At 42.8% G+C, this 24,995-nt stretch overlaps 1 protein-coding gene across 1 annotated transcript in view; it reads right to left on the bottom strand.

Moving 5' to 3' along the window:
* TXNDC16 (thioredoxin domain containing 16) overlaps positions 1-24,930 on the bottom strand; it is a 70,228-nt gene extending 45,298 nt beyond the window's left edge. The window contains exons 1-8 of the mRNA XM_070749440.1: positions 24,092-24,930; positions 21,012-21,231; positions 16,636-16,718; positions 13,110-13,183; positions 7,700-7,774; positions 5,441-5,562; positions 3,573-3,660; positions 1,783-1,939 (exon numbers count right to left, since the gene is read on the bottom strand). Of these exons, the coding sequence (XP_070605541.1) occupies positions 1,783-1,939; positions 3,573-3,660; positions 5,441-5,562; positions 7,700-7,774; positions 13,110-13,183; positions 16,636-16,718; positions 21,012-21,192 (780 nt within the window). The 5' untranslated portion in view covers positions 21,193-21,231; positions 24,092-24,930. The remainder of the gene's footprint in view (positions 1-1,782; positions 1,940-3,572; positions 3,661-5,440; positions 5,563-7,699; positions 7,775-13,109; positions 13,184-16,635; positions 16,719-21,011; positions 21,232-24,091) is intronic.
* Between the last annotated feature and the right edge of the window lie 65 nt (positions 24,931-24,995).

The following is a 24,995-nucleotide window of genomic DNA, read 5'->3' as shown; positions in this document are numbered from 1 at the left end:
TGGAACATAGTCAGGTGTGCCGCAAGAGGGGAGAGATAAAGAGAGAGAGAAAGAGAAAGAATGAAAGAGACAGAGAAAGAGTGAGAGAGAGAAAGAAACAAAAAAGAGAAAGAAAGAAAGAAAGAGAGAGAGAAAGAAAGAAAGAAAGAAAGAAAAAGAAAGTAAGAGAGAGAGAGAGAAAAGCAAGCGAGACAGAGAGAAAGCAAGAGAGAGTGGGGGGAGAGAGAAAGAGAGAGAAAGCAAGAGAGTAAGAAAGCAAGAGAGTTTGTGTGTGTGAGAGCGAGAAAGAAAGCAAGAGAGGGAGAGAGAGAAAGAAAGAGAGAGAAGGAGAGGGAGAGAAATGAGCAAAAAGGGGAGGAAAAAAGAGAAATGAGAAAATGATTGAGGCAGAGAATGAGAGGAAAGAGAGAGAAACAAAAGAGAGAAGTGACTCTTGATTTAAAGCATATGATAAAAAGCACCCAAAGAATAAGAGAGAAAACCCCCCCAGCCCTCACCTGTTTTTGGAAATGGTTCAAGAGTGTGTATACACACACACACAAGGGGGGGGGGCAATATGTATAATATGTACTGTCTTAGAGTGTCATTTTGGTTGGTGGTGTGCCCCAGGATTTTGTAAATGTAAAAAATGTGCCGCAGCTCAAAAAAGGTTGAAAATCACTGCATTACATTACATTACATTTCATTGTGGTGAGATATTCTGGGATTCCTATTTTTGTAAGCACATTTCATAGCTTGTGTGTTCGGCACAATTGAAAATCTTTTTATAATCAATGAAGCACTTACTGATTTATTTTAGGTATTTTTTCACTTTCTCAATTATCCAGCATGTATTAGCAATAATGTTCCAATTAGGGGAATGAATAATTATACTTTAAAACATCATGGGCATTATTTCAGATGGCAATAAGCTTTTAAGATGACCTCACTATTTACTTATACTTTTCCTCTTGGGAAAATGTCTTTGTCATTGGGAAGGTATTATGTTCATTTATTTAGAACAGGGGTCAGCAACCTTAAACACTCAAAGAGCCACTTAGACCCATTTCCCACAGAAAACAAAACATTGGGAGCTACAAAACGTGAGTGGGCGTGGCCAACTCAATGCCACTCACTTCCACCCAGTCACATGACCCTTCCCCCAGCCATGCCTACCCAGGTTTTGTGGCTCCATGTTTTACATGAGAAACAGGTAACCATTCGGTGAATGACTCCATCTCGCCCTGGCTGAATGAATATGAATGTTTTAGTATGAAGGGTTTTTTAATTGTTTTTACTTTGTTTTATATTGTTATTCACTGCCCAAAGTCCAGAAGGAGTTGAGTGGCTTAAAATCGCAATAATAAATAATAATAAATAAATAAACTCCCTCTCCCTCCCTCTCATCTCTTTCTCCCTGTCTCTCCCCCTCTCCCTTTCTGTCTTTATCTCTATCTCTCTCATCTCTTTCTTTTTCTCTTTTTTTAATTTTAATTTTAGATAGATAGATAGATAGATATAGATAGATAGATAGATAGATAGATAGATAGATAGATAGATAGATAGATGATAGATAGATAGATAGATAGATAGATAGAAAGAAAGACAGACAGACTAGATAGATAGATGGATAGATGATAGATGATAGATAGATAGATAGATAGATAGATAGATAGATAGATGATAGATAGATAGATAGATAGACAGACAGACAGACAGACAGACAGACAGACAGACAGACAAATAAATAAATAAATAAATAAAAGGAACGTCCGAAAGAAGACATGGCTTCTGTTCACCTACCACCAGAGGTTCCCCCATCAGCTTCAGGAACTTGTGGATGCTTAACGTAGTCAATGGCTCTTCCATCAGAGTCCTGCGGCATGGCTGTCCAGTATCCAGGGTCACTTTACAATGGCAAAAGAAGAGTTTCGAAGATGGCACCTCTGGTTCTTCACTCCTGAAGGGGGGAAAGCCAAAGCCAAAAATGAGCTGGCTTTCTTTGACACATCCCAACACCTGGCTACGCTATGTGCAGGACGGAAGGCAAATAAGAAATAAACCTGAAAGGTCATTTTTGACACCTGGTCCAAATAGCCTCAACTCCTTAATTCGGCAGCCCTTAACCTTTTGGGCACCAGGAACTGGTTGTATGGAGAGAGGTTTTTCCACAGATGGGAGGATTTCATGTGCTATCTGCATCCTGCGGTTGGGGCCTCACTTATTTGAGTGATTTCTGGCATGCTATAGACAGGTGCCTGCCCACAGACTAGGGATTGGGGAACCCTACCTTAACTGACACCTGCATTTTTTAACATATCCACAAAACTGGAGCCGTGTTACCAATCACTCCCTTCTTAGCATCACTGCCTTTACGTACCATATTTTTCAGAGTGTAAGACACACTGGAGTATAAGACGCACCTTAGTTTGGGGGGAGGAAAATAAGGGGGGGGGGGAAATCTACCTACCCAGTATTCCTCTGGCTAGCCCCCTTAGTCTGGTTAGCTTCAGCACATCCTTTTATCCCCTGGTTAGGACTGGGGAAAAAAATCTTTGGAGGGAGTAGCAATGAAAACAAGCCTGCAAAGACTTAGAGCTGGGGAAAAAACTTCTTTGGAGTAGCAATGAAGAAATCCTGCAAGCCAGGAAGACTGTTAGCACCTCGTAAGGGCTGAAAAAACCTTTTTCAGCAGGAATAGCAATGAAAACAAGCCTGCAAAGACTTAGAGCTGGGGGGGAAACTTCTTCGACGTAGCAATGAAAAAATCCTGCAAGCCAGGAAGACTGTTAGCACCTTGTAAGGGCTGAAAAAACCTTTTTCAGCGGGAATAGCAATGAAAACAAGCCTGCAAAGACTTAGAGCTGGGAGGAAAAAGTTCTTCGAAGTAGCAATGAAAAAATCCTGCAAGCCAGGAAGACTGTTAGCACCTCGTAAGGGCTGAAAAAAACTTTTTCAGCAGGAGTAGCAATGAAAACAAGCCTGCAAGTTGGGAAGAGCCGGAAAGATTGTTATCACCTTGTTAGAGCTGAGGGGAAAAAAGCTTCGGGGGGGGGGGGGAGTTGCATTCGGAGTACATAAGGCACACACAAGTTTTCAGCCTCTTTTGGAAGGGGGGAAAGAACATTTATACTCCGGGAAATACGGTAATTGATGCTCTGAATCCAGTCATTACAGTAACCAAAGCAGATATTATTGCATCTTACGAGGATAAAGCTATCATCCTCCTTGGCCACTGTGTGTAACATTTTATTATTATTATTATTATTATTATTATTATTATTAATACTAACAACATTAATACTAGTATTACTACTACTAATATAATAATAATAATAACAACAAAACAACAACAATAATAATAATAATAATAATAATAATAATAATAATAATAATAATAATAGTCTACGGAGAGGGGTGGCATTTATTTATTTTATTTATTAGATTTGTATGCCACCCCTCTCCGCAGACTCGAGGTGGTTCACAACATATAAAATATACAATACACAATATCTTAATCCAATTAACTGATGCTAGCCTGAAGAGTTTGGTCTAATGCAGTGGGGCTCTTATACACTTAGAGAAATGCATACCGAATGTTCTTCAGAACTGCCACTTCAGTAGTTAAGGCAAATTTCACTGAGCCGTAAACAAACGCAGCCTCCATGAAGACTCGGTGCTCTGAAAAGAGAACGTATTTATCCATCAATTCCTCTAGATTAGTGTTTCCCAACCTTGGCAACTTGAAGAGATCTGGACTTCAACTCCCAGAATTCCCCAGCCAGCATTCGCTGGCTGGGGAATTCTGGGAGTTGAAGTCCAGATCTCTTCAAGTTGCCAAGGTTTGGAAACATTGCTCTACATGACTAAATCTTGTCTTTCTGTCTCCCCTTTCCCCTTTAAACCAGAAATGTACAACCTTTGGATTTCTGAGCCTTTTCAAAAACCACCACCGCTTAGTGATTTTTAAACTTAGAAAAAAATAATATGGAGCCTAAGCGATATAACAGCAACTGCACATTGCAGATTAACAGAATTGGAAGAGGCCTTAGAGGTCAGTGATGGTGCACCGTGTACATTGGAGCTGATCTAGGGCAACGCCTTGCGTGTCCCCCGATACGGCTTCACATACCACCTGTGACACACGTGCCATAGGTACCCCATCATCTAGGTCATCTAATCTGGTTCTGTTGGTGCAAGTCCATGGGCGCCGCCATCTTTTGGGGGGAATTTTTCGCTAATTTTTACTTATTCTAATGGCTTCTCCTCTTCCCCTGCTTTGAAAAGAGCCCTTGCTCCCCCCCCCCCCCTGTTTAATGCCGACTTTTATTTCTCCACCCGAAGCACAGCTGACGAGGTCCTCAGCTGTCTTTCAGGCTGAAACTTGCAACTGAGCATGTGCAGAAGTGAAAATGCATGAGGGGTGCATACGTGCACAGGTGAAACATCCAGATGTGAAGCAGTAGCGAAGGTAAATGGAACCCACCCGAGTGTACTCCTTCGTGGGGAAAATGTTACAAGCTCACTCCTGTCCTAAACCAACTTAATCCTGACTTTGCAAACTCCAAACAAAATCTATCCATGTCAAAAGCAATTCATGTTCACATAATATATATTGTTTACTTTTTCTTTATCTACATATTACTCGTACATATTGCTTACCTCTTTTAGCCCAGTTCAAAATACAGTGGCATCTCTACTTAGGAACTTAATTCGTTCCGTAGACTATTAGAAACGTTCGTAAGTAGAAGCAATATTTCCCATAGGAATCAATGTAAAAGTAAATAATGCGTGCAAACCCATTAGGAAAGAAATAAAAGCTCGGACTTTGGTGGGAAGAGGAGGAAGAAGAGGAGGAGGACAGTCGCTGCTGAAGGAAGAAGGGGAGGGGAGGGGAATGAAAAAAATCCAAAACTTTAAGGCTTAAAAAAAAAAAAGACGGACTCTGAGACAGCACCCAGAGAAAGGAAAATGCTTCGTTCGCTCTGGACTGCCAAAGCCCCCTTAAGCGCCACGGAAAGGCTCCTCTGGCAGCCCAGAAAAGCCCGAGGTGGCCGGGATTAAAGGGGGAATGGCAGGAAACTGGCCGGGCCATCATGCCGCTCTCAAATTCCCTGGGAAATTTTTCTGGGCTCGGGTTTTTAAGTAGAAAATGGTTCTTGAGAAGAGGCCAAAATATCTTGAACACCCGGTTCTTATCTAGAAAAGTTCTTAAGTAGAGGCGTTCTTAGGCAGAAGTACCACTGTACAAAGGAAAACTATTAAGACAAGTACTAAAAATAGAAAGTATTTAGCAGTAAAGTGGCATACAAATCTAATTAATAATAATAATAATAATAATAATAATAATAATAATAATAATAATAATAATAATGTTAGTTCAAAGCAAAACATGTCACAAAAGCAGCAGCCTATGAATGGTAGAAAGCTTTGGGAATGGATACCAAAGCTCTATGATTACCTGCTGTCCCAACTGCTTGCACATATGCGAAAGCAAGATTGGACTGACCCTTCAGGGAGTTTTCTAAACGCTGTAGGTCCATCAGTGTTGAAATGTATTTCATTTCATTGAAGAGGAGAGCGCTAGGAAGAAAACAGAACGACCAACATGTGAAGACCCTCAGCAAAAAACCCACTACCTTATTTTAAGTAGAAGGCTTTTTAAAAAGGCCTATAACACAATGCTCATTATATTACTGTATAACTTAACAAACATGCGTATACTTCCTGCTTGATGGCTTTCCAGCCAGTTCCTTCTAAAACCAGCTAAATGAATTATGAAACTTTGTATTAAAAGAAAGCAAGCTTTGTATTAAAAGAAATCAGCATACGGTTCCACATAAAGATCTGATAGATAAATTAGTGAAGATTGGACTTAATTTCTGGATAGTTCAGTGGATTTGCAGCTGGCTGAAGCGTAGACATCAGAGAGTTGTTGTTAATGGCGAGTATTCTGAGCAGAGACAGGTTACAAGCGGTGTGCCACAAGGGTCTGTTCTGGGTCCTATTCTTTTTAATATGTTTGTGAGTGACATAGGGGAAGGTTTGGTAGGGAAGGTTTGTCTATTTGCCGATGACTCTAAAGTGTGCAATAGGGTTGATATTCCTGGAGGAGTCTGTAATATGGTAAATGATTTAGCTTTACTAGATAAATGGTCAAAGCAATGGCAGCTTCAATTTAATGTTTCCAAATGTAAAATAATGCACTTGGGAAAAAGGAATCCTCAATCTGAGTATTGTATTGGCAGTTCTGTGTTAGCAAAAACTTCAGAAGAGAAGGATTTAGGGGTAGTGATTTCTGACAGTCTCAAAATGGGTGAGCAGTGTGGTCAGACGGCAGGAAATGCAAGTAGGATGCTTTGCTGAATAGCTAGAGGTATAACAAGCAGGAAGAGGGAGATTGTGATCCCGCTATATAGAGCACTGGTGAGAGCACAATTGGAATACTGTGTTCAGTTCTGGAGACCTCACCTACAAAAAGATATTGACAAAATTGAACAGGTCCAAAGACGGGCTAGAGGAATGGTGGAAGGTCTTAAGCATAAAACATATCAGGACTTAATGAACTCAATCTGTATAGTCTGGAAGACAGAAGGAAAAGGGGGGACATGATTGAAACATTTAAATATGTTAAAGGGTTAAATAAGGTTCAGGAGAGAAGTGTTTTTAATAGGAAAGTGAACATAAGAACAAGAGGACACAGTCTGAAGTTAGTTGGGGGAAAGATCAAATGCAACATGAGAAAATATTATTTTACTGAAAGAGTAGTAGATCCTTGGAACAAACTTCCAGCAGATGTGATTGGTAAATCCACAGTAACTGAATTTAAACATGCCTGGGATAAACATATATCCATCCTAAGATAAAATACAGGAAATAGTATAAGGGCAGACTAGATGGATCATGAGGTCTTTTTCTGCCGTCAGTCTTCTATGTTTCTATGTAAGCTGCGATCTACAAATCAGAATCAATGGCTTCTTATTCTGAGAAACCCATGAAAATAATGAACTGTAACTTCAGATTCAGCTTGCTAGACACAAGGATGTATGAATTCATTCAAGTCCAGTGAGGTCTACTTTGAGTTTGTTTTGCTTTGGTGCCTTCGAGTTGGTATTGTCTCCCAGCTACTACTGTACTTGGAGAAATCCTTGCATACCTGGTTCATATTATCATACATGGTGAACATGCCCAAAAGCAAAAACATATTGGGAAAAAATACATATATGGTTGGAAAAAATGAAGCAATATATCAATTTAAAACCAAAAATATTTTTGTTGGGCATTTTACCGGTTAAGTATAACACAGGATTACATGTATTGACTGCAGCCAGAATTGTATTTGCAGAACAATGGAAAAGTGAAGAGATCCCTACAAATGAAAATGTGATTAAAAATATTAGAATGTGCAGAGATGGATAGATTAACACTTACTATTAAAGAAAAGGAAGAAACTGAATATTTTTTGACTTGTGACTTATTTTATCAAAGTTTAGCTGACAAAAGCAGAAGTTAGAAAAATGGAAATATAAGAAAGGGACCAATGAAAAAAGGGAGGTTTGTTAAAATGGATAAGCAAGTATCAGTATTATTATTATGGTTATTATGATAGAATGAATATCAATGTAATGAACATTGTTGTACATATTTTGATGATTATTACTTCAATTGTATCCATACAGCACACTGAATCGAATTTTTATGTTATAAAATAAAAACTTACAAAAGTACATTTGCCACAATGGCATCCAAGCTGAACAAGGCATCTATGGCAAGTTCACGAACCAATACACGATCCCTGGAAAATAAGATAAATGCTTAAAAGCAAGCTGGCAGCTTCTGCAAGAATAGTTAACACTGTCTATCATAGTGATGGTGAATCTATGACACGCACGCCAGAGGTGGCACACAGAGCCCTCTCTGCTGGCACATGCGCCGACACCCCAGATCTGATCTCCCTGGCGTTTCTTTCGTGAGCTTCTATTTCCCTGCAAACAACAAAACAGAAGCACATGAAGCTACCAGTGTTGGGAGGCCCTGCCTCCCAACGGTCAGCTGGTCTTCGGTTCTCTGCTACGCTTACGCACATACTCCCTTCAGTTTGGGCATGCACACAGGCGCAGTTTGGGCACTCCGGGACCGCCTTCTGCCGCACGAATCCCAGCGACTAGTTAGGTCTCACAGAGTTGGTCTTCTCTGGGTCCCGTCAACTAAACAATGTCGTTTGGCGGGACCCAAGGAAAGAGCCTTCTCTGTGGCGGCCCCGACCCTTTGGAACCAACTCCCCCCAGATATCAGAGTTGCCCCCACCCTCCTTGCCTTTTGTAAGCTCCTTAAAACCCACCTCTGTCGTCAAGCATGGGGGAATTGAGACTTTCCCTTCCCCCTAGGCTTATAAAATGTATGCATAGGAAAGTGAACACAAGAACAAGGGGACACAATCTGAAGTTAGTTGGGGGAAAGATCAAAAGCAACATGAGAAAATATTATTTTACTGAAAGAGTAGTAGATCCTTGGAACAAACTTCCAGCAAACGTGGTTGGTAAATCCACAGTAACTGAATTTAAACATGCCTGGGATAAACATATATCCATCCTAAGATAAAATACAGGAAATAGTATAAGGGCAGACTAGATGGACCATGAGGTCTTTTTCTGCCGTCAGTCTTCTATGTTTCTATGTTTCTATGGTATGTCTGCGGGTATGATTGGTTTCTTAAATTAGGGTTTTTAAATTAACTTAAATTATTGGATTTGTTTCTATTGTTTTATTGTTATTGTTAGCCGCCCCGAGTCTACGGAGAGGGGCGGCATACAAATCTGATAAATAAATAAATAAATAATAAACTTGTCCAAAAGGTTCATGATCAACACTGGTCGATCACATGCTACATTTTTGGGATAGTGGGAATGAGACTTTTTTATTTTCCACCGGGGATGCCAGTAAGCCTTCAATATGCCCAGTAAAATGCAAAATAAATCTAAATGCATACAAATCTAAATAATAAAAAAATAAAAATAAAAATAAAAATGGAAGCAAAGCTATTCAATGCCATCTCAACATGTGTTTCTTTCGCCTGGGGCAGTTCTATTAAAAGTCGTCCATACTAAGAGGTGACCCTTTGATCCCTCAGAACCATCCCCTTTCTCAAATGGTTGAGAAAAGCTGATCTGACCTGCTATAGATTCATATGTCTGAAGGCTGAATGCCTATAGCCGTGATGACAAACCTATAGCACACATGTCTCAACAAGTCTCAAAGTAACCAGATGACTGCAAAGAATATAAATCCTTCTCTCTTCCCCACCAGTCGGTTACAACTGAAGAAGCTTCTCAGATGAGAAGTGAAACATTTTCAAGGGGGAAAAAACCCCCAAGGAAGTCCAATTGCCTTTTGGAAAAGCACCTTTGGGTCTAAGAGCTGAAGCTCGCAAGATGGGAAACAAAGAATTTAAGAGAAAACAAGGTCATTATGTAAACACAGGACAGGCCACTAGAGCAGGGGTCTCCCAACTTGGCAACTTTAAGACTTGTGGGCTTCAACTCCCAGAATTCTCCAGCTAGCTATGCTGACTGGGGAATTCTGGGAGTTGAAGTCCACAAGTCTTAAAGTTGCCAAGTTTGAAGACCTCTGTGCTAGAGTCTCCAGGCCATGCTATTTGGTTAACAAGCCCCTTGATAAAATTACTTAAATTGGTGACTCCTCAGAGCATCTGATAGCTTCGATGTTTGGTCTAGTTGCAAAATCAATACATCTCTTATTAGAACCGAATAGCTTTGAAATTCACTCCTGGAATTCTAATGTTGGGGGGGGATGGCATGTTTTTATACCCTGCGATCACAACCGAATGGTTCATTTAATGAAATAGGGCAGTGATGGCGAACCTTTTTCCCCTTGGGTGCCGAAAGAGCATTCACACTCACTAATTATTATTATTATCATCATCATCATCATCATCATCATTATTATTAATTAAATTTGTATGCTGCCTCTCTCCGTAGACTCGGGGCGGCTCACAATAGTGGCAAAACAATGTAATACAAATCTAATAATTTAAACTAAAAACTCATAATTTAAAAGCATGCACACAACACACCATACATAAACAATATAAGCCTGGGGAAGTTATTTCAGTTTCCCCATGCTTGACGGCAGAGGTGAGTTTTAAGGTGTTTACGAAAGGCAAGGAGGGTGGGGGCAATTCTAATCTCAGGGGGGAGCTGGTTCCAGAGGGTCGGGGCCACCACAGAGAAGGCTCTTCCCCTGGGACCCGCCAGACGACATTGTTTAGTCAACAGGACCCGGAGAAGGCCAACTCTGGGACCTAATCGGTCGCTGGGATAATGCGCATGCGTGAGTGCCCATACCCATAATTCAATGCCTAGGGAGGGCAAAAACAACTCCCCCCACCCCACCCCAGAGGCCCTCTGGAAGCCGGACCTGGCCTGTTTCCCAACTTCTGGTGGGCACAGTAGGTTTGTATTTAACCCTCCCCGGGCTCCAAAGGCTTCCCTGGAGCCGGGGGAGGGTAAAAACGCCCTCCCCCACCCTCCCAGGCTCTCTGGAAGCCAAAAATAACCTCCCAGAGCCTCTGTGCAAGCCAAAAATCAGCTGGCCGGCACACACATGCACGTTGGAGCGGAGCTAGGCAACCACTCATGTGCCAGCAGATATGGCTTTACATGCCACCTGTGGTACCCGTGCCATAGGTTCGCTATCACTGAAATAGGGTATTTCAGCAAAAAAAAAATGAATGTACAGTGTTCCCTCGACTTTCGTGGAGGATGCGTTCCGAGACCGTCCGCGAAAGTCGAATTTCCGCGAAGTAGAGATGCGGAAGTAAATACATTATTTTTGGGTATGAACAGTATCACAAGCCTTCCCTTAACACTTTAAGCCCCTAAATTACAATTTCCCATTCCCTTAGCAACCATTTAGATTATTACTCAGCATGTTTATTTATTAAAGTTTATTTAAAAAAATATTTATTAAAGGAGGACGAAAGTTTGGCGATGACATATGACGTCATCAGGCGGGGAAAAACGTGGTATAGGGGGAGAAACCGCGAAGTACTTTTTAATTAATATTTTTGAAAAACCGTGGTATAGACTTTTCGCAAAGTTCGAACCCGCGAAAATCGAGGGAACACTGTATTTTCAAGTTCAAAGCATGGACAAAGATTGTATTCATTTTGTTTCAGAGCAAACCAAACTCAACCTTCCCTCCTTTGCTTTCCTTGTAATTAATAGGTTAACTCTGGGTGCCCAAATTAATTTAGCTAAATAAATAAGTATACCCGGCCCTCGAAATGATGTTGTGCTTTCCACCTTCAGTTAAGCAAAAAGAAGCAGGGGGAGGATGCAGACTAAGGGAGACCAGACCATCTGCTCTCAGTGCTGAGCTACAGAGATGGTCTTTGGGTTATGATCCCTCGTTCAGCCACCATTCAAACTAACAATGTTGCTGGATGAGGCACAGGATTGCGATTCAGACGCTTGTTAATCAGCTCACACGTAAGACAGTTGCAGCGTCCTGCAGTGACAAGAACTAGCATTTGAGATCTTCCCTGCTGGCTTCCCACAAGCAAAATCAGTGAGGAAGCCGCCATGGGTTTGTCTACAGCAGTGTTTCCCAACCTTGGCAACTTGAAGATATCTGGACTTCAACTCCCAGAATTCCCCAGCCAGGATTCACTGGCTGGGGAATTCTGGGAGTTGAAGTCCAAATATCTTCAAGTTGCCAAGGTTGGGAAACACTGGTCTACAGCACCTGTCCACTCCTCAGGGGCAGCATTCAGTATCGGGTTCCCACCCAGTAAGGGCCACCCTGCGCACCGGTAGCAAAAATAGAGCTGTGTGTGCAGCTCCACGACTATGGTGCGCACACACACAACCCCGCGAGATTTTGCTTCAGCGCATGCACAAGAAGCAAAACCTCACGAGGGGATGCGCACAAGACAGATTTCAGCCATTTTTTTGCTTCTGCGCAAGCACAAAAGCAAAAAAAAAAAAAATCACTAAAATCCCCGCACAAGCGCATCCTCTAGTAAGGTTTTGCTTCCTGCATAGGTGCAGAAACAAAATCTCGCTAGGATGCACAGGTAGGCGACCCGAAGCTGCGTGTGCATTGCACCAGTAGTGGCGGTAAGTAGCAACCCCCGCCTGATAGTATTCACTTACTGGACCTTCCCTACTGGTTTGCAAATGTGAGTGCACAAAGCTCGTAAGCCCCACTCCACGTATGCGCACGTATATTAATTAATTGAATAAATGATTAAATGATTAAATAAATAATTAAATGAATGAATGAATGAATAAATAAATGGATGGATGGATGAATGAATGAATGAATGAATAAATAAATTAATAAATGGATGAATGAATGAATGGATGAATGAATGAATGAATGGATGGATGGATGGATGGATGGATGGATGGATGGATGGATGGATGGATGGATGAATAACCTACCCACCCACCCACAAACAGGACTACCAGTTTGCATGAACCAGCTGGAACCAGCTGAATACTACCTCTGCCACCCATAATTCTCACCTGCTTGTCTGGGACTCCCACCTTTTCCAACATTGTGGTCACACAAGATCCTTGACCAACACCTGCACTGTCCTGGGATGAGCACAGCAATGAGGATTGCCAGGATTCTTGTCACTAATTGGTGCAATCATGTGACATCTCACGTTACAACTGCCTTGCAAAGCGTCAGAAATTCTGGTCCAATCAGTATCGGGTTGCTACCGGTACGGATAAGGACGCTGTATTTATAGCGAAAATTTAGCTGCGCGCGCAGCTTTGCTTCTGCTGTGGGCCCTGGCACGCCTTCCAGTGAGAATTTGCTTCTGTGCATGTGCAAAATATTGTTAGGAGAAGCGTGCATACGAGATCTCAACAATTTTTTTGCTTCTGCGCATGTGCAGAAGCAAAAAAAAATCACGAAATCTTATGCACAATTGCGTCCTCTCGCGAGATTTTGTTTCCTGCACATGCACAGAAGCTAACTCTCGTTGGGATGTGCACGCCCGCCTGCAGCTCAATTTTCGCTACCGGTACGGCGGCGTTATTGTAATACAAAAACCATTCGTGCAAGCTGAATCAATGTAATTTATTTATGCTTACCTGAATAGGTATACTTTTCCCAAGGTGTTATCTCCTTTGCAGTAGCTGGATGCTTCTCCTCTTTGGCAGTTAATCTATGGGGGGGGGGGAAACCTAAAATCTTTACTGGGACATTATTTATTTATTTATTCATTCATTCATTCATTCATTCATTCAATTTTTATGCCGCCCTTCTCCTTAGACTCAGGGCGGCTTACAACATGTTAGCAATAGCACTTTTTGTAACAGAGCTAGGCTATCGCCCCCACAATCCGGGTCCTCATTTTACCCACCTGGGAAGGATAGAAGGCTGAGTCAACCTTGAGCCGGTGATGAGATTTGAACCGCTGACCTTCAGATCTACAAGTCAGCTTCAGTGGCCTGCAGTACAGCACTCTACCTGCTGCGCCACCCTGGCTCATTATTGCAAGAGACGTGGTGGCACAGTGGTTAGAATGCAGTATTGCAGGCTAATTCACTGTCAGGAGTTTGATCCTGACCAGCTTAAAGGTTGACTCAACCTTCCATCAGTAAAATGGAGAATCAGGTTGTTAGGGGCAAATATGCGGACTCTGTAAACTGCTTAGAGAGGGCTGCAATGCACTATGAAGTCTAAATGGTATTAACTGCCATGTTGCAAAGGTATGAAATCTTCGACCAGCTCAATTATATAACAGGGAATTGATTGCTATCATCTAGAATTAATCAAGCCCAAACCTGCTTAGCTTTCCAGAGCCGCTCAAATCACCTACTAAAACTTACTTTAATTCATTTGGAAACACTTATAAGAAAACCTTCTCATCTTCCACATCAACGAATTAGACAAACTGAACATTGCATCAAATACACATTTTAGGTGTCTGAATTTGCTTATTTTTATGAAATGGCTTTTGGGAAAACATCAAGATTAAGAGTGAAGCATACAGAGTTGCATTTTTATATCCCTGCATCGCAGACCTGCTAAAAATCGAATCCTCCAAAGCTGTTTTTAGCTCTGAGAAAGAGAATAATCTATTAATACCAATTGTGAAATAGTAGCAGCTGTTATTATAAATCAGTGGTTTTCAACCTGGGGGTCGGGACCCCTTTGGGGGTCAAATGACCATTTCACAGGGGTCACCTAAGACCATGGGAAAAGACAAATTTCCCATGGTGTTAGGAATTAAAGATTCTATTCTGGTGCCTTGGAACATATTTCAACTATCCGACCAATCGGCCCTTTACAGTGGGGTGTGTCCCACTGACCTTCCTGCCAATCAGCTTAAAGCTCTGTTAGGAGAATTGGCACTAGACTTATGGGTGGGGTCACCACAACATAAGGAACTGTATTAATCGGTCGCCACATTAGAAAGGTTGAGAACCACTGTTATAAATAAAAGCATGTTATTTAAAACCATGGTTTTAAATGAATTGTCATATTGGAACCATATTAAATCAGAAAAAAAAACCTTTCTTCCTTTGTTATTCCCACATCTCTGAGGTTCTCCTTCTAAATGCCATCTCTTCATAGAGTGCTAGAAGACAGCAGTTCAATGCTAGAACTGAGTCCTGGAAATTCTGATTTACAAGCTAAGGAAAGCATACAGAGCAGGACTTCTAGAATTCTTTTCAACCCCTTCCAGAGTGACCCTAAATTAATGCATATGTATACAGTAATCCCTCGTTTTTCATGGGGGATGCATTCCAAGGGCACCAGTGAAAAACGAATTTCCGTGAAGTAGAGGAAATATATTTTTATATGTATTTAACTGTTGTGGTTGGCTCTGGCCCAGCTCCTGCCCCAAGGAATGTGGAGGTGGATGCAGGGGAGACATCAACATATCATAGGCCTGTTTTATTGCCGACAGAGTTAGGTAGTGCAGTTTCCTAGGACGAAGAAGGTGTGGGTGACTTGGAAGAATGGGGCTTGGCACACAGCCCAGGAAGCCAATCTCCATTATCTTCGGTCGATTCGGATGAGGAAGTGTTAGACCCACGCATGCGCAGAATTATGCATCGAAGAGACCAATTGAAGAAATATTACAGGAGATAAGAGAGGCCACCTGTGTTTGGGTGGGGCTCCAGTAATTAGAGCTGCTGATATAAATAGCAGCGTGTTGGCTTGGCCGTTGTAAAAGATTATCTGATCGTTGTTCTTCAGGATTGTGCCTTGCTGTTTCCGGACTTCGTGTGTTGATTTTTCATGCCTTTGAAACCAAAGCAGAGCAAAGTGTATGTGTCCCACTTCGTTGGAAGAAAGAGGGCTGTGACGTTCCTTCACAGCTGCTAGCTAAGTACTTAAGGACTGATTAAGGGGATTGTACAGGCTACCAGGTTGTTTTGGGACGAGTGCTCTTTGCAATACAAAAAGGGTGCTTTGTTTCTTTTGAATTTCTGTGATAAAGAACATTGTTTTTGAACTTTCAAGTGTGTGTGTGTGTCTGAAATTTGTACCCTTGAATTTTCGGGAGACTCATACCATAGAGCCCGGCAGAACATTAACGAGTACTTGGAGTTTTAAAACCCACCCTTTGCATTAAACACTCATTCTATAATGTTTCTCAACTGGAACTATTTATTTATTTATTTATTTTATTTGGTTTTTTTTAATGCCGCCCTTCTCCTTAGACTCAGGGCGGCTTACAACATGTTAGTAATAGCACTTTTTTAAACAGAGCCAGCATATTGCCCCATAATTCTGGTCCTCATTTTACCCACCTCGGAAGGATGGAAGGCTGAGTCAACCTTGAGCCGGTGATGAGATTTGAACCGCTGACCTGTAGATCTAGCAGTCAGCTTTAGTGGCCTGCAGTACTGCACTCTACCCACTGCGCCACCTCGGCTCTGCATGTGACATCCTACCAGTTTCTTTAATAGAGTACAGTAGTACTGTAGAAGAATTCTATGAATTTTTAATGGATTTAAAATTTTCAATGGATTTCATGGATTTAAGTCCCCTTTGAAAACCCGTGAAGTAGCGAATCCGCGAAAGATGAACCGCGAAGTAGCGAGGGATTACTGTATATTGGGAGGCACAGGACAGGCTACATATGATTTTGCTCTGGATCACAAGAATGGAACAAAGCAGCTGTCAATGTTTTGAGCCTTTCCCACAGTTGGACGAATGTCCTTCTTTCTTCCACAGAGTGATCCAGGCCCCTTTTTTTACCACATTCTTCCTCCCTGCACACCAAACGTGGTTTCATTCCATTCAGTATTCAGAGATTTACTGCACGCCGCTGACAGACAGAGGAATACAGCCTCAATTGCTTTACTTAATTTCTTTTCCAATTTTCTACCGAGTTGGGCAGCACAGAAAGAAAACAGTAATGGAAAAAACGGTTATCTCAGGACTTAACAGCCAGACAGATTACACTAGACAGATGGAGAATAATTTTACACAATAGGATTATTGTTTTGTTGAAAACAATGGAGAACTGTTGTGCTCTGCAGTCAAAAGCCGGTGGGCAATTTGTCATTTACATTGTGGTAGAATTTGGCTGGATTGTCCTGAAATTCCAAAAAGACCATGCTTCCCTAAAAATTATAAAGCCGAAAATAATTCTACCTTGAAGATAAATATCCCATAATCTTGGAGAGCCTCTCTGGAGTTTTCCAGCTGTTCCAAGAACACCTCACTAGATGGAGAAACTAGAATTAAAAAAAAAACACAAGGCATCATAATTATCAAATCAATGTGATATTTTTAATATTTCTAAAACATTGTTTCATTTTCATCTTCATTTTTAAAAAATCGTTGGGCGGGGAGTAGTCTCAGGCATATATTGAATTAAACAGCAGGAATAAACGCATCACTCTCTGTACATTATTGGCTTGACTTGAAATCTTCATATTCATTTCAAGTCATTTTTATTAATCTGTTTCCTTTTTACCTCTGTTCTGTCCCCATGACAGAGAAAGAGGAAAGGGCGCAGGGAATGGCATTGAAAGGCAGAAGGAAGAGCTACTACCAAGACAAGGATCAGATAAGAGGAGCTTTTGTTCCAATGACTTCCTGGAACCTGACACTAGATGTGATATAGAGGTACAGTGGTACCTCTACCTAAGAATGCCTCTACTTACGAACCTTTCTAGATAAGAACCGTGTGTTCAGGATTTTTTTGCCTCTTCTCAAGAACTATTTTCCACCTGAGCCTCCGAAACTGTAACCGGAAAAGGCAGGGAGAAGCCTCCGTGGAGCCTCTCTAGGAATGTCCTGGGAGGAAACAGGACCAGAAAAGGTGGGGTGAAGCCTCTGTGGGGCCTCTCTAGGAATCTCCTGGGAGGAAACAGGGCCAGAAAAGGCAGGGAGAAGCCTCTGTGGGGCCTCTCTAGGAATTTCCTGGGAGAAAACAGGGCCTCCACCCTCTCTGTGGTTTCCCCAATCACACACATTATTTGCTTTTACATTGATTCCTATGGGGAAAATTGCTTCTTCTTACAAACCTTTCTTCTTAAGAACCTGGTCACAGAACGAATTAAGTTCGTAAGTAGTGGTACCGCTGTATACCGCTTCAAAGTGCTTTTACAGCCCTCTCTGAGAGGTTTACAGAGTCAGCATATCGCCCCCAACAATTTGGGTCTTCATTTTACCCACCTCGGAAGGATGGAAGGTTGAATCAACCTTGAGCCAGTGGTGAGATTTGAACTGCCAAATTGCGGTCAGCAGAAGTAGCCTGCAGTACTGCACTCTAAGCACTGTGCCACCGCGGCTGAGGAAAATCTCTTGACCTCGAGGCCTGTACCTACTGCTAACTGACATACTGAAGATTAAAAACTGATGTGCCCAAGGGGAAAATTAAGCACAGTTCGAAGATAACCTATATGTAAAATAAATGAGATAAATACATCAGTGCCAATGTCAATACCAAAGGCTCCAGTAGGTGACCGTAAATATTGATGGCTTTGTTGTGACCATTCTTCATCAGATATTAAATCAAATTGAACAGCCAGCCAAAGTCACCTTCCTAAGGGCAGGACACAGCCTATTCCAGCAGAACCACTATAGAAAGGGTCATAAAAAATGAATAAAGCAAAACCCAGTCATAAAAATGAATTAAACAAAACCATTGGGAAGGGCATGAAAAAAAATTCTGAGCCACAGCAATGTAAGAAATCATTATGCCAACCAAAATGTCACAAAATCATATATAAACTTTCACTTCTTGCAGACAGATGGAAGGAACTGCCATATTTTTCGGAGTATAAGACGCACCTAGATTTTAGAGGTGGAAAGCAAGGGAAAAAGTACAGTGGTACCTCTACCTAAGAACGCCTCTACTTACGAACATTTCTAGATAAGAACCAGGTGTTCAAAGATTTTTTTACCTCTTCTCAAGAACCATTTTTCACTTACAGAGCCGAACCTCCGAAACTGTAACCGGAAAAGGCAGGGAGAAGCCTCCATGGGGCTTCTCTAGGAATCTCCTGGGAGGAAACAGGGCCGGAAAAGGTGGGAGAAGCCTCTGTGGGGCCTCTCTAGGGACCTCCTGGGAGGAAATAGGGCCAGAAAAGGCGGGGAGAAACCTTCGTGGGGCCTCTCTAGGAATCTCCTGGGAGGAAACAGGGTCTCCACCCTCCCTGTGGTTTCCCCAATCGCACGCATTATTTGCTTTTACATTGATTCCTATGGGAAAAATTGCTCTTCTTCCAAATTTTCTACTTAAGAACCTGGTCACGGAACGAATTAAGTTCATAAGTAGACGTACCACTGTATTCTGAACCAAATGGTGTAGTAATATATTATTTAATAAAATACCAGTGTAGCAGAATACTTTTTACAAACTTCAAACCTGACAATTTTAAGAATTGTGGACTTCAACTCCCAGAATTCCTCCTCCAGTCATGCTAGCTCAGGAATGGGAATTGAAGTCCACAAGTCTTAAACTTGCCAAGTTTGAAAACCCTTGTATCCCTAACCCCTGTTGTGGTTGGCTCTGGCCCAGCTCCTGCCCCAGGGAATGGGGAGGTGGATGCAGGGGAAAATTCAACATGTCACAGGCCTGTGTTATTGCCGACAGAATCAGTTTAGAGTTTAGTTTCCTCTGACAAAGAAGAAGGTGGGAGTGACTCGGTAGAGGAGGGCTTGGCACACAGCCAAGGCAGTCAATCTCCCTTATCTTCCCTTGATTCAGATGATGACATTTTGGACCCACGCAAGCGCAGAATTATCCGTAGAAGAGACCAAGTAAGAACATATTACAGAAAATAAGTGAGGCCACCTGTGTTTGGGTGGGGCTCCAGTAATTAGGGCTGTTGCTATAAATAGCAGCATGTGGGTTTGGCCCTTGTGGAAGAATATCTGATCGGAGTTCATCAGGAATCCTGTGTTTTCTGAACTTTGTTGCTTTTTCACGCCTTGGAAAACAAAGCAGAGCAATGTGTGTGTGTGTGTGTGTGTGTCTCACTTCCTTGGAAGAAGAAGGGGTGTGAACACAGCTGCTAGCTAAGTACTTAATGACTGCTTAAGGGAAATTGTACAGACTACCCGGTTGTTTTGGGAAGAGTGCTCTTTGCAGTACAAAAAGAGTGCTTAGTTTATTTTGAATTTTGTGATAAAGAACTTTGTTTTGACTTTTCAAACGTGTATGTGTGTGTGTGTGTGTGTGTGTGTGTGTGAAATTTGTACCCTTGAATTTTCGGGAGGCTCCTATCAGAGAGCCCGGCAGAACAACCCCTAACCCAGGGGTCTTCAAACCTGATAGCTTTTAGACTAGTGGACTTCAACTCCCAGAATTCCTCCTCCAGTCATGCTAGATGGGGTAATTAGAAGGCAAAAGCAGCCCCGTTTTTGCGAGAAATGGGCCATTTTTCACCCATTTTTTCACAAAAATTGGGTGGGCACAGGGTCTAGGTAGCTTGCTGGGAGTTCTTGGGTGTTGGGGGATGGCAAGAATGGCCCAATTTTTGTGAAAAATGGGCTGGTTTTTGCCCATTTTTCACAAAAATGGAGGCATTTTTACTTTCTCCCAATCCCCAGGAGCTCTCTGCAGACCCTCTGTCCATCCCATTTTTGCAACAAAAAAAAGGGGGGGTGAATAACAGCCCCCCACTTTTTTTTTGCAAAAACAAGCATTTTTGCCATTTCCCAGCATCCAAGAGCTCTCTGCCAGGGAGCAGGGGCTTCAAGACAGCAAAAATGGCTGCATTCCAGGGTATCAGACCCACCGACATTTCTACCCTCTCTTAGGGGGGGAAAGGGTGTGTCTTATGCTCCAAAAACATGGTAATGCCTGAGGGAATCTGATGACCGTGGGAATCTCCCTTACCACTCACCCCACTTGACTTTTTGAAAGATTATTTGAATTGGGGTTTCCACTGTGAGTCATGTCTCAGTAAAGATGTTTTCATGAAGGAATGGAATACCGTGTAGGAAAAAAAAGCTCAGTCATTTGGAGTGAATCATCAGAATATATATTTTATGCACACTACAACTTGGTTCCTAAACCTAATCATATAAGTTTTGTTTTTTTCCCCTTTCCTAAGGATTCCTTAGGAATACCGCACGAATCCCAGCGGCCGATAAGGTCCCACGGAGTTGGCCTTCTCCGGGTCCCGTCGACCAAACAATGTCGTTTGGCGGGCCCCAGGGGAAGAGCCTTCTCTGTGGCGGCCCCGGCCCTCTGAAATCAACTCCCCCTGGAGATTAGAATGGCCCCCACCCTCCTTGTCTTTTGCAAGTTACTCAAGACCCATCTATATCACCAGGCATGGGGGAACTGAGACATCCTCCCCCAGGCTTTTATATTTTATGTTTGGTATGTATGTGTTGTCTGGTTTTTAATTGTTGGGGTTTTTATATAATTTTTATTATTAGATTTGTTCCATTGTTATACTGTTTTTATTGCTGTTGTGAGCCGCCCCGAGTCTTCGGAGAGGGGCGGCATACAAATCTAATAAATTGAATTGAATTGAATTCTCAAAGAGTCTGGTGAAAATACTCACCCTCCTTCTGAAAATAAACCAAAGATGCTTTTGATACTTTTGATGCTTGCAAGCTGCTAAAATATTCCTGGAGACTTAACTCTGGAATCACGTTTTTGACACCGTTTGTCACTGAGTTGTGAGGAACCCATAGGAGCAGGAAAAAGAAGTGAGCCGGTTGAATCATTTCGTGTGATGACATGTCTCCCAGCTGCTCAAAGCTGTCTCAGGAGAATTCAACCTTAAAGATATATTGGATAAGAAGGAAAAATAAATAAAATACAAACTTGCTATGTACAGTATAGATCAGTGATGGAGAACCAATGGCATGGGTGCCACAGGTGCCACGCGAAGCCATATCTACTGGTATGTGAACCATTGCCCTAGTTCAGCTCCAACGTGCATGTGTGTGCTGGCCAGCTGATTGTTGGCTCGCACAGAGACTCTGGGAGGGCATTTTTGGCTTCCCGAGAGCCTCCAGAGGGATGGGGGAGGGCGTTTTTACCCTCCCCCCCCCGGCTCCAGAGAAGCCCTTGAAGCCTGGGGAGGGCGAAACACAAGTCTACTGGGCACACCAGAAGTTAAGAAACAGGCTGTATCCAGCCTCTAGGGCAGTGTTTCCCAACCAGTGTGCAACGTGGTGTACAAGAAAGAGAGAGAGATAGCAAGAGAGAGAAAGAGATAGCAAGAGAGGGAGAGAGAGAAAGAGAGAGGGAGAGAGGGGGGGAGAGAGAAAGAGAGAGAAAGCAAAAGAGAGAGAGAGAGAAAGAAAGAGAGAGATAGCAAGAGAGAGAGAGAAAGTGAGAGGGGGAGAGAGAAAGAGAAAGCAAAAAAGAGAAAGAGAGAGAGACAGCAAGAGAGAGAGAGAGAGAGAGAGAAAGAGAGAGAGCAAGAGATAGCAAGAGGGAGAAAGAGGGGGGAGAGAAAGAGAGAGAAAGCAAAAGAGAGTGAAAGAAAGAAAAAGAGAAAGCAAGAGAGAGAAAAAGAAAGAGAGAGAGAGAGAAAGAGAAATGGTTCAAGAGTATACACACACACACATACACACAAGGGGGGAGGAGACAGGGATGGGAAAAGAGAGGAGAGTGTCTTAGAGTGTTATTTTGTGTCATTTTGGTCAGTAGTGTGCCCCAGGATTTTGTAAATACTGTATAAAAAATGTGCCGCGGCTCAAAAAAGGTTGAAAATCACTGTTCTAGAAGGCCTCCAGGTGTCGGGGAAAGCTGTTTTTGCTTTCCCCAGGCACTGAATTATGAGTGTGGGCACTCACACATACGCAATAGTGCACACCCACACTCTTTCGGCACCCAAGGGAAAAAAAGGTTCGCCATCACTGGTATAGATAAAATGGTACGTTCAATGTGCTAACCCAGGGTTCCCCAAGATGGTCAATTTCGATCCCCAAGAGTGGATAGAATCACTCCATTGTTGTTGTTATTCTTGTGGCTGGTTGCACTGAGTGGAGCAGAGGTGAAAATGCTCGCCTCCCACCCCGAAGGCTGAGAGTTAATCCTAAGCAGGAAGACATGTTTCTCTATCACGGAGCAAAGATAAAATATCTGCTGCAAACTCCACATTGGTGTCAGGAAGGGCATCCCTCTAGTACAGTGTTTCCCAACCTTGACAACTTGAAGATATTTGGACTTCAACTCCCAGAATTCCCCAGCCAGCGAATGCTGGCTGGGGAATTCTGGGAGTTGAAGTCCAGATATCTTCAAGTTGCCAAGGTTGGGAAACACTGCTCTAGTAAATGCTCATGGCCAGTAAACAGCCAGCTCCATTCAGTCACTCCAATTCCACCCCAAATCAAGGGGTTACAGCAGTGGTTCTCAACCTTTCTAATGCCGCGACCCCTTAATACAGTTCCTCATGTTGTGGTGACTCCCAACCATAAGTCTAGCGCCAATTCTCCCAACAGAACTTTAAGCTGATTGGCAGGAAGGTCAGACGGACACCCCCACTGTAAGCACCTGATTGGTCGGATTGTAAAAATATGTTGCAGGGCTCCACAATGGAAGCTTTAGTTCCTAACACCAAGAGAAATTTCTCTTTCCCCATGGTCTTAGGCAACCCCTGTGAAACGGTTGTTCAACCCCCAAAGGGGTCCCGACCCCCAGGTTGCGAACCACTGAGTTACAGGGTCATAAAAACAAAAAAAATGTGGATGGTTACATAGTCAGCTAGATATTTAGACTGGATTGGGCATTTTTATCCACCTAGCACAGTGCTGTCAGACTTGCGACCCGCAGGTCAGATGCTTCACCTGCTGGCCACGCCCACAGCCGGTTTAACCAAGGGGAAAAAGTCCCGATACATCACGTGATGCTGCCCTGACAACATGAGTGTGACAGTCCTGACTTAGCAAGTCCATTTTAGGGTTTTGGATAAGCAAATGCTGTTGTTTAATGCTGTTAAACAGAGGTAAGCAAAGTTGGCTCTTCTATGAGTTGTGGACTTCAACTCCCCAGAATTCCTGAGCCAATCATGCTAGCAAAGGAATTCTGGGAGCTGAAGTCCACATGTCATAGAAGAGCCAACTTTGCCTACCCCAGATGTTAAAGATCTTCACAAGATATAAGCTTTCCAAGCAACACTGCCTTTTGCAATTGACTGGTGGTCGTTTTGTTAATAGCAATAGCAGAGTCTACGGAGAGGGGCGGCATACAAATCAAATTAATAATAATAATAATAATAATAATAATAATAATAATAATAATAATAATAATAAGAGGAGGAAGAAGAAGAGGAGGAGGAGGAAGAAGAAGAAGAAGAAGAAGAAGAAGAAGAAGAAGAAGAAGAGGAGGAGGAGGAAGAAGAAGAGGAGGAGGAGGAAGAAGAAGAACAAGAAGAAGAAGAAGAAGAAGAGGAGGAGGAAGAACAAGAAGAAGAAGAGGAGGAGGAGGAGGAGAAGGAAGAAGAGGAAGAGGAAGAGGAAGAAGAAGAGGAGAAGGAGGAAGGAGAAGAAGAAGAAGAAGAAGAAGAAGAAGAAGAAGAAGAAGAAGAAGAAGAAGGAGTCAAAAATCTCGTCTTATATCAGTACTGTAGATACAGTATTACTGATCAGAGCTATCACAACAAGACCACCGTCAAAAGAAGTAACTCACCTGACATTTCACTCTGTGCATCTGGAGCCCGGCCCAAGCTGCCTGCTACCACTCCATGTTCTTGGGGGGTTTCCCTAGGGCCAAATTCCTCAGATCCAATTGTGGCTTTTTGAGAACTCCCATTTCCGCTGTCACAGGATCCAGATAGCGGATATGCCTTGTCAGCCCATCCACTTCAGCCTCCCATCCACTTGTCTTCTAGAGAGTTGCAACAGCCATTCAGTTCACTTTAAAAATAGACCCGTCAATACCAGTCGGAAAATCACTTTACGGGACATTAGCGAGCAAACTAGCAAGGTGGGAAAAAAATGCACGTCGGGTACTCCACTCCCAATCTTTTCAAATCAGAGCTCCGCACTAAGTTTCAATGGCAAAGATGCAATTCAAGAAAAGTCACAGATGCGACCACTTAAGAAGCAGGGAAAGGAGAGGATTGTTCAGAAATTGCATTTTAGGAGAGGGGGCCACGGGGTGAGAATTGCATTGAAGGAAGGAGGCGGTTAGTTCGCAGGAATCCAGAGACGAAGGGATCCAAAGGGAAAATCAGCGCTCGCATTTTTTTTGCAAAAAGCGCCTCAAAAGCAACCACGCCAAAGGAGAAGCAGTCGGGAACGCAGTTAAGGAAAACAGCGAAGTACGATTGTTAAAGAAAAAAACCCGCCTCCAGTGAGCATTTTACTCAGGCGATAGGCCTCTTTCTTGCACCGCCGACCCAAGCAGCCCAAATGCAAAGCCAAAGCATGCCAGCGTTAAAAGAAGAGAATCGGATTTGGGGGGGGGGGGGCAGTGCGCCGCAAGGGCGGGCGCAACGCCCATAAAAAAAATCCCATTGATTAGAAAATCCGGCGGAGCAAAGGGAAAAAAGGGGGGGGGGAAGGCGAGCGGGCGGGCGGGCGGGGAAGAG

This window comes from Erythrolamprus reginae, chromosome 1 (genome assembly GCF_031021105.1).
Source record: "Erythrolamprus reginae isolate rEryReg1 chromosome 1, rEryReg1.hap1, whole genome shotgun sequence".
NCBI lineage: Eukaryota > Metazoa > Chordata > Lepidosauria > Squamata > Dipsadidae > Erythrolamprus > Erythrolamprus reginae.
The sequence above is the reverse complement of the archived record's forward strand: the minus strand, read 5'-3'. Positions and strand labels throughout refer to the sequence as shown.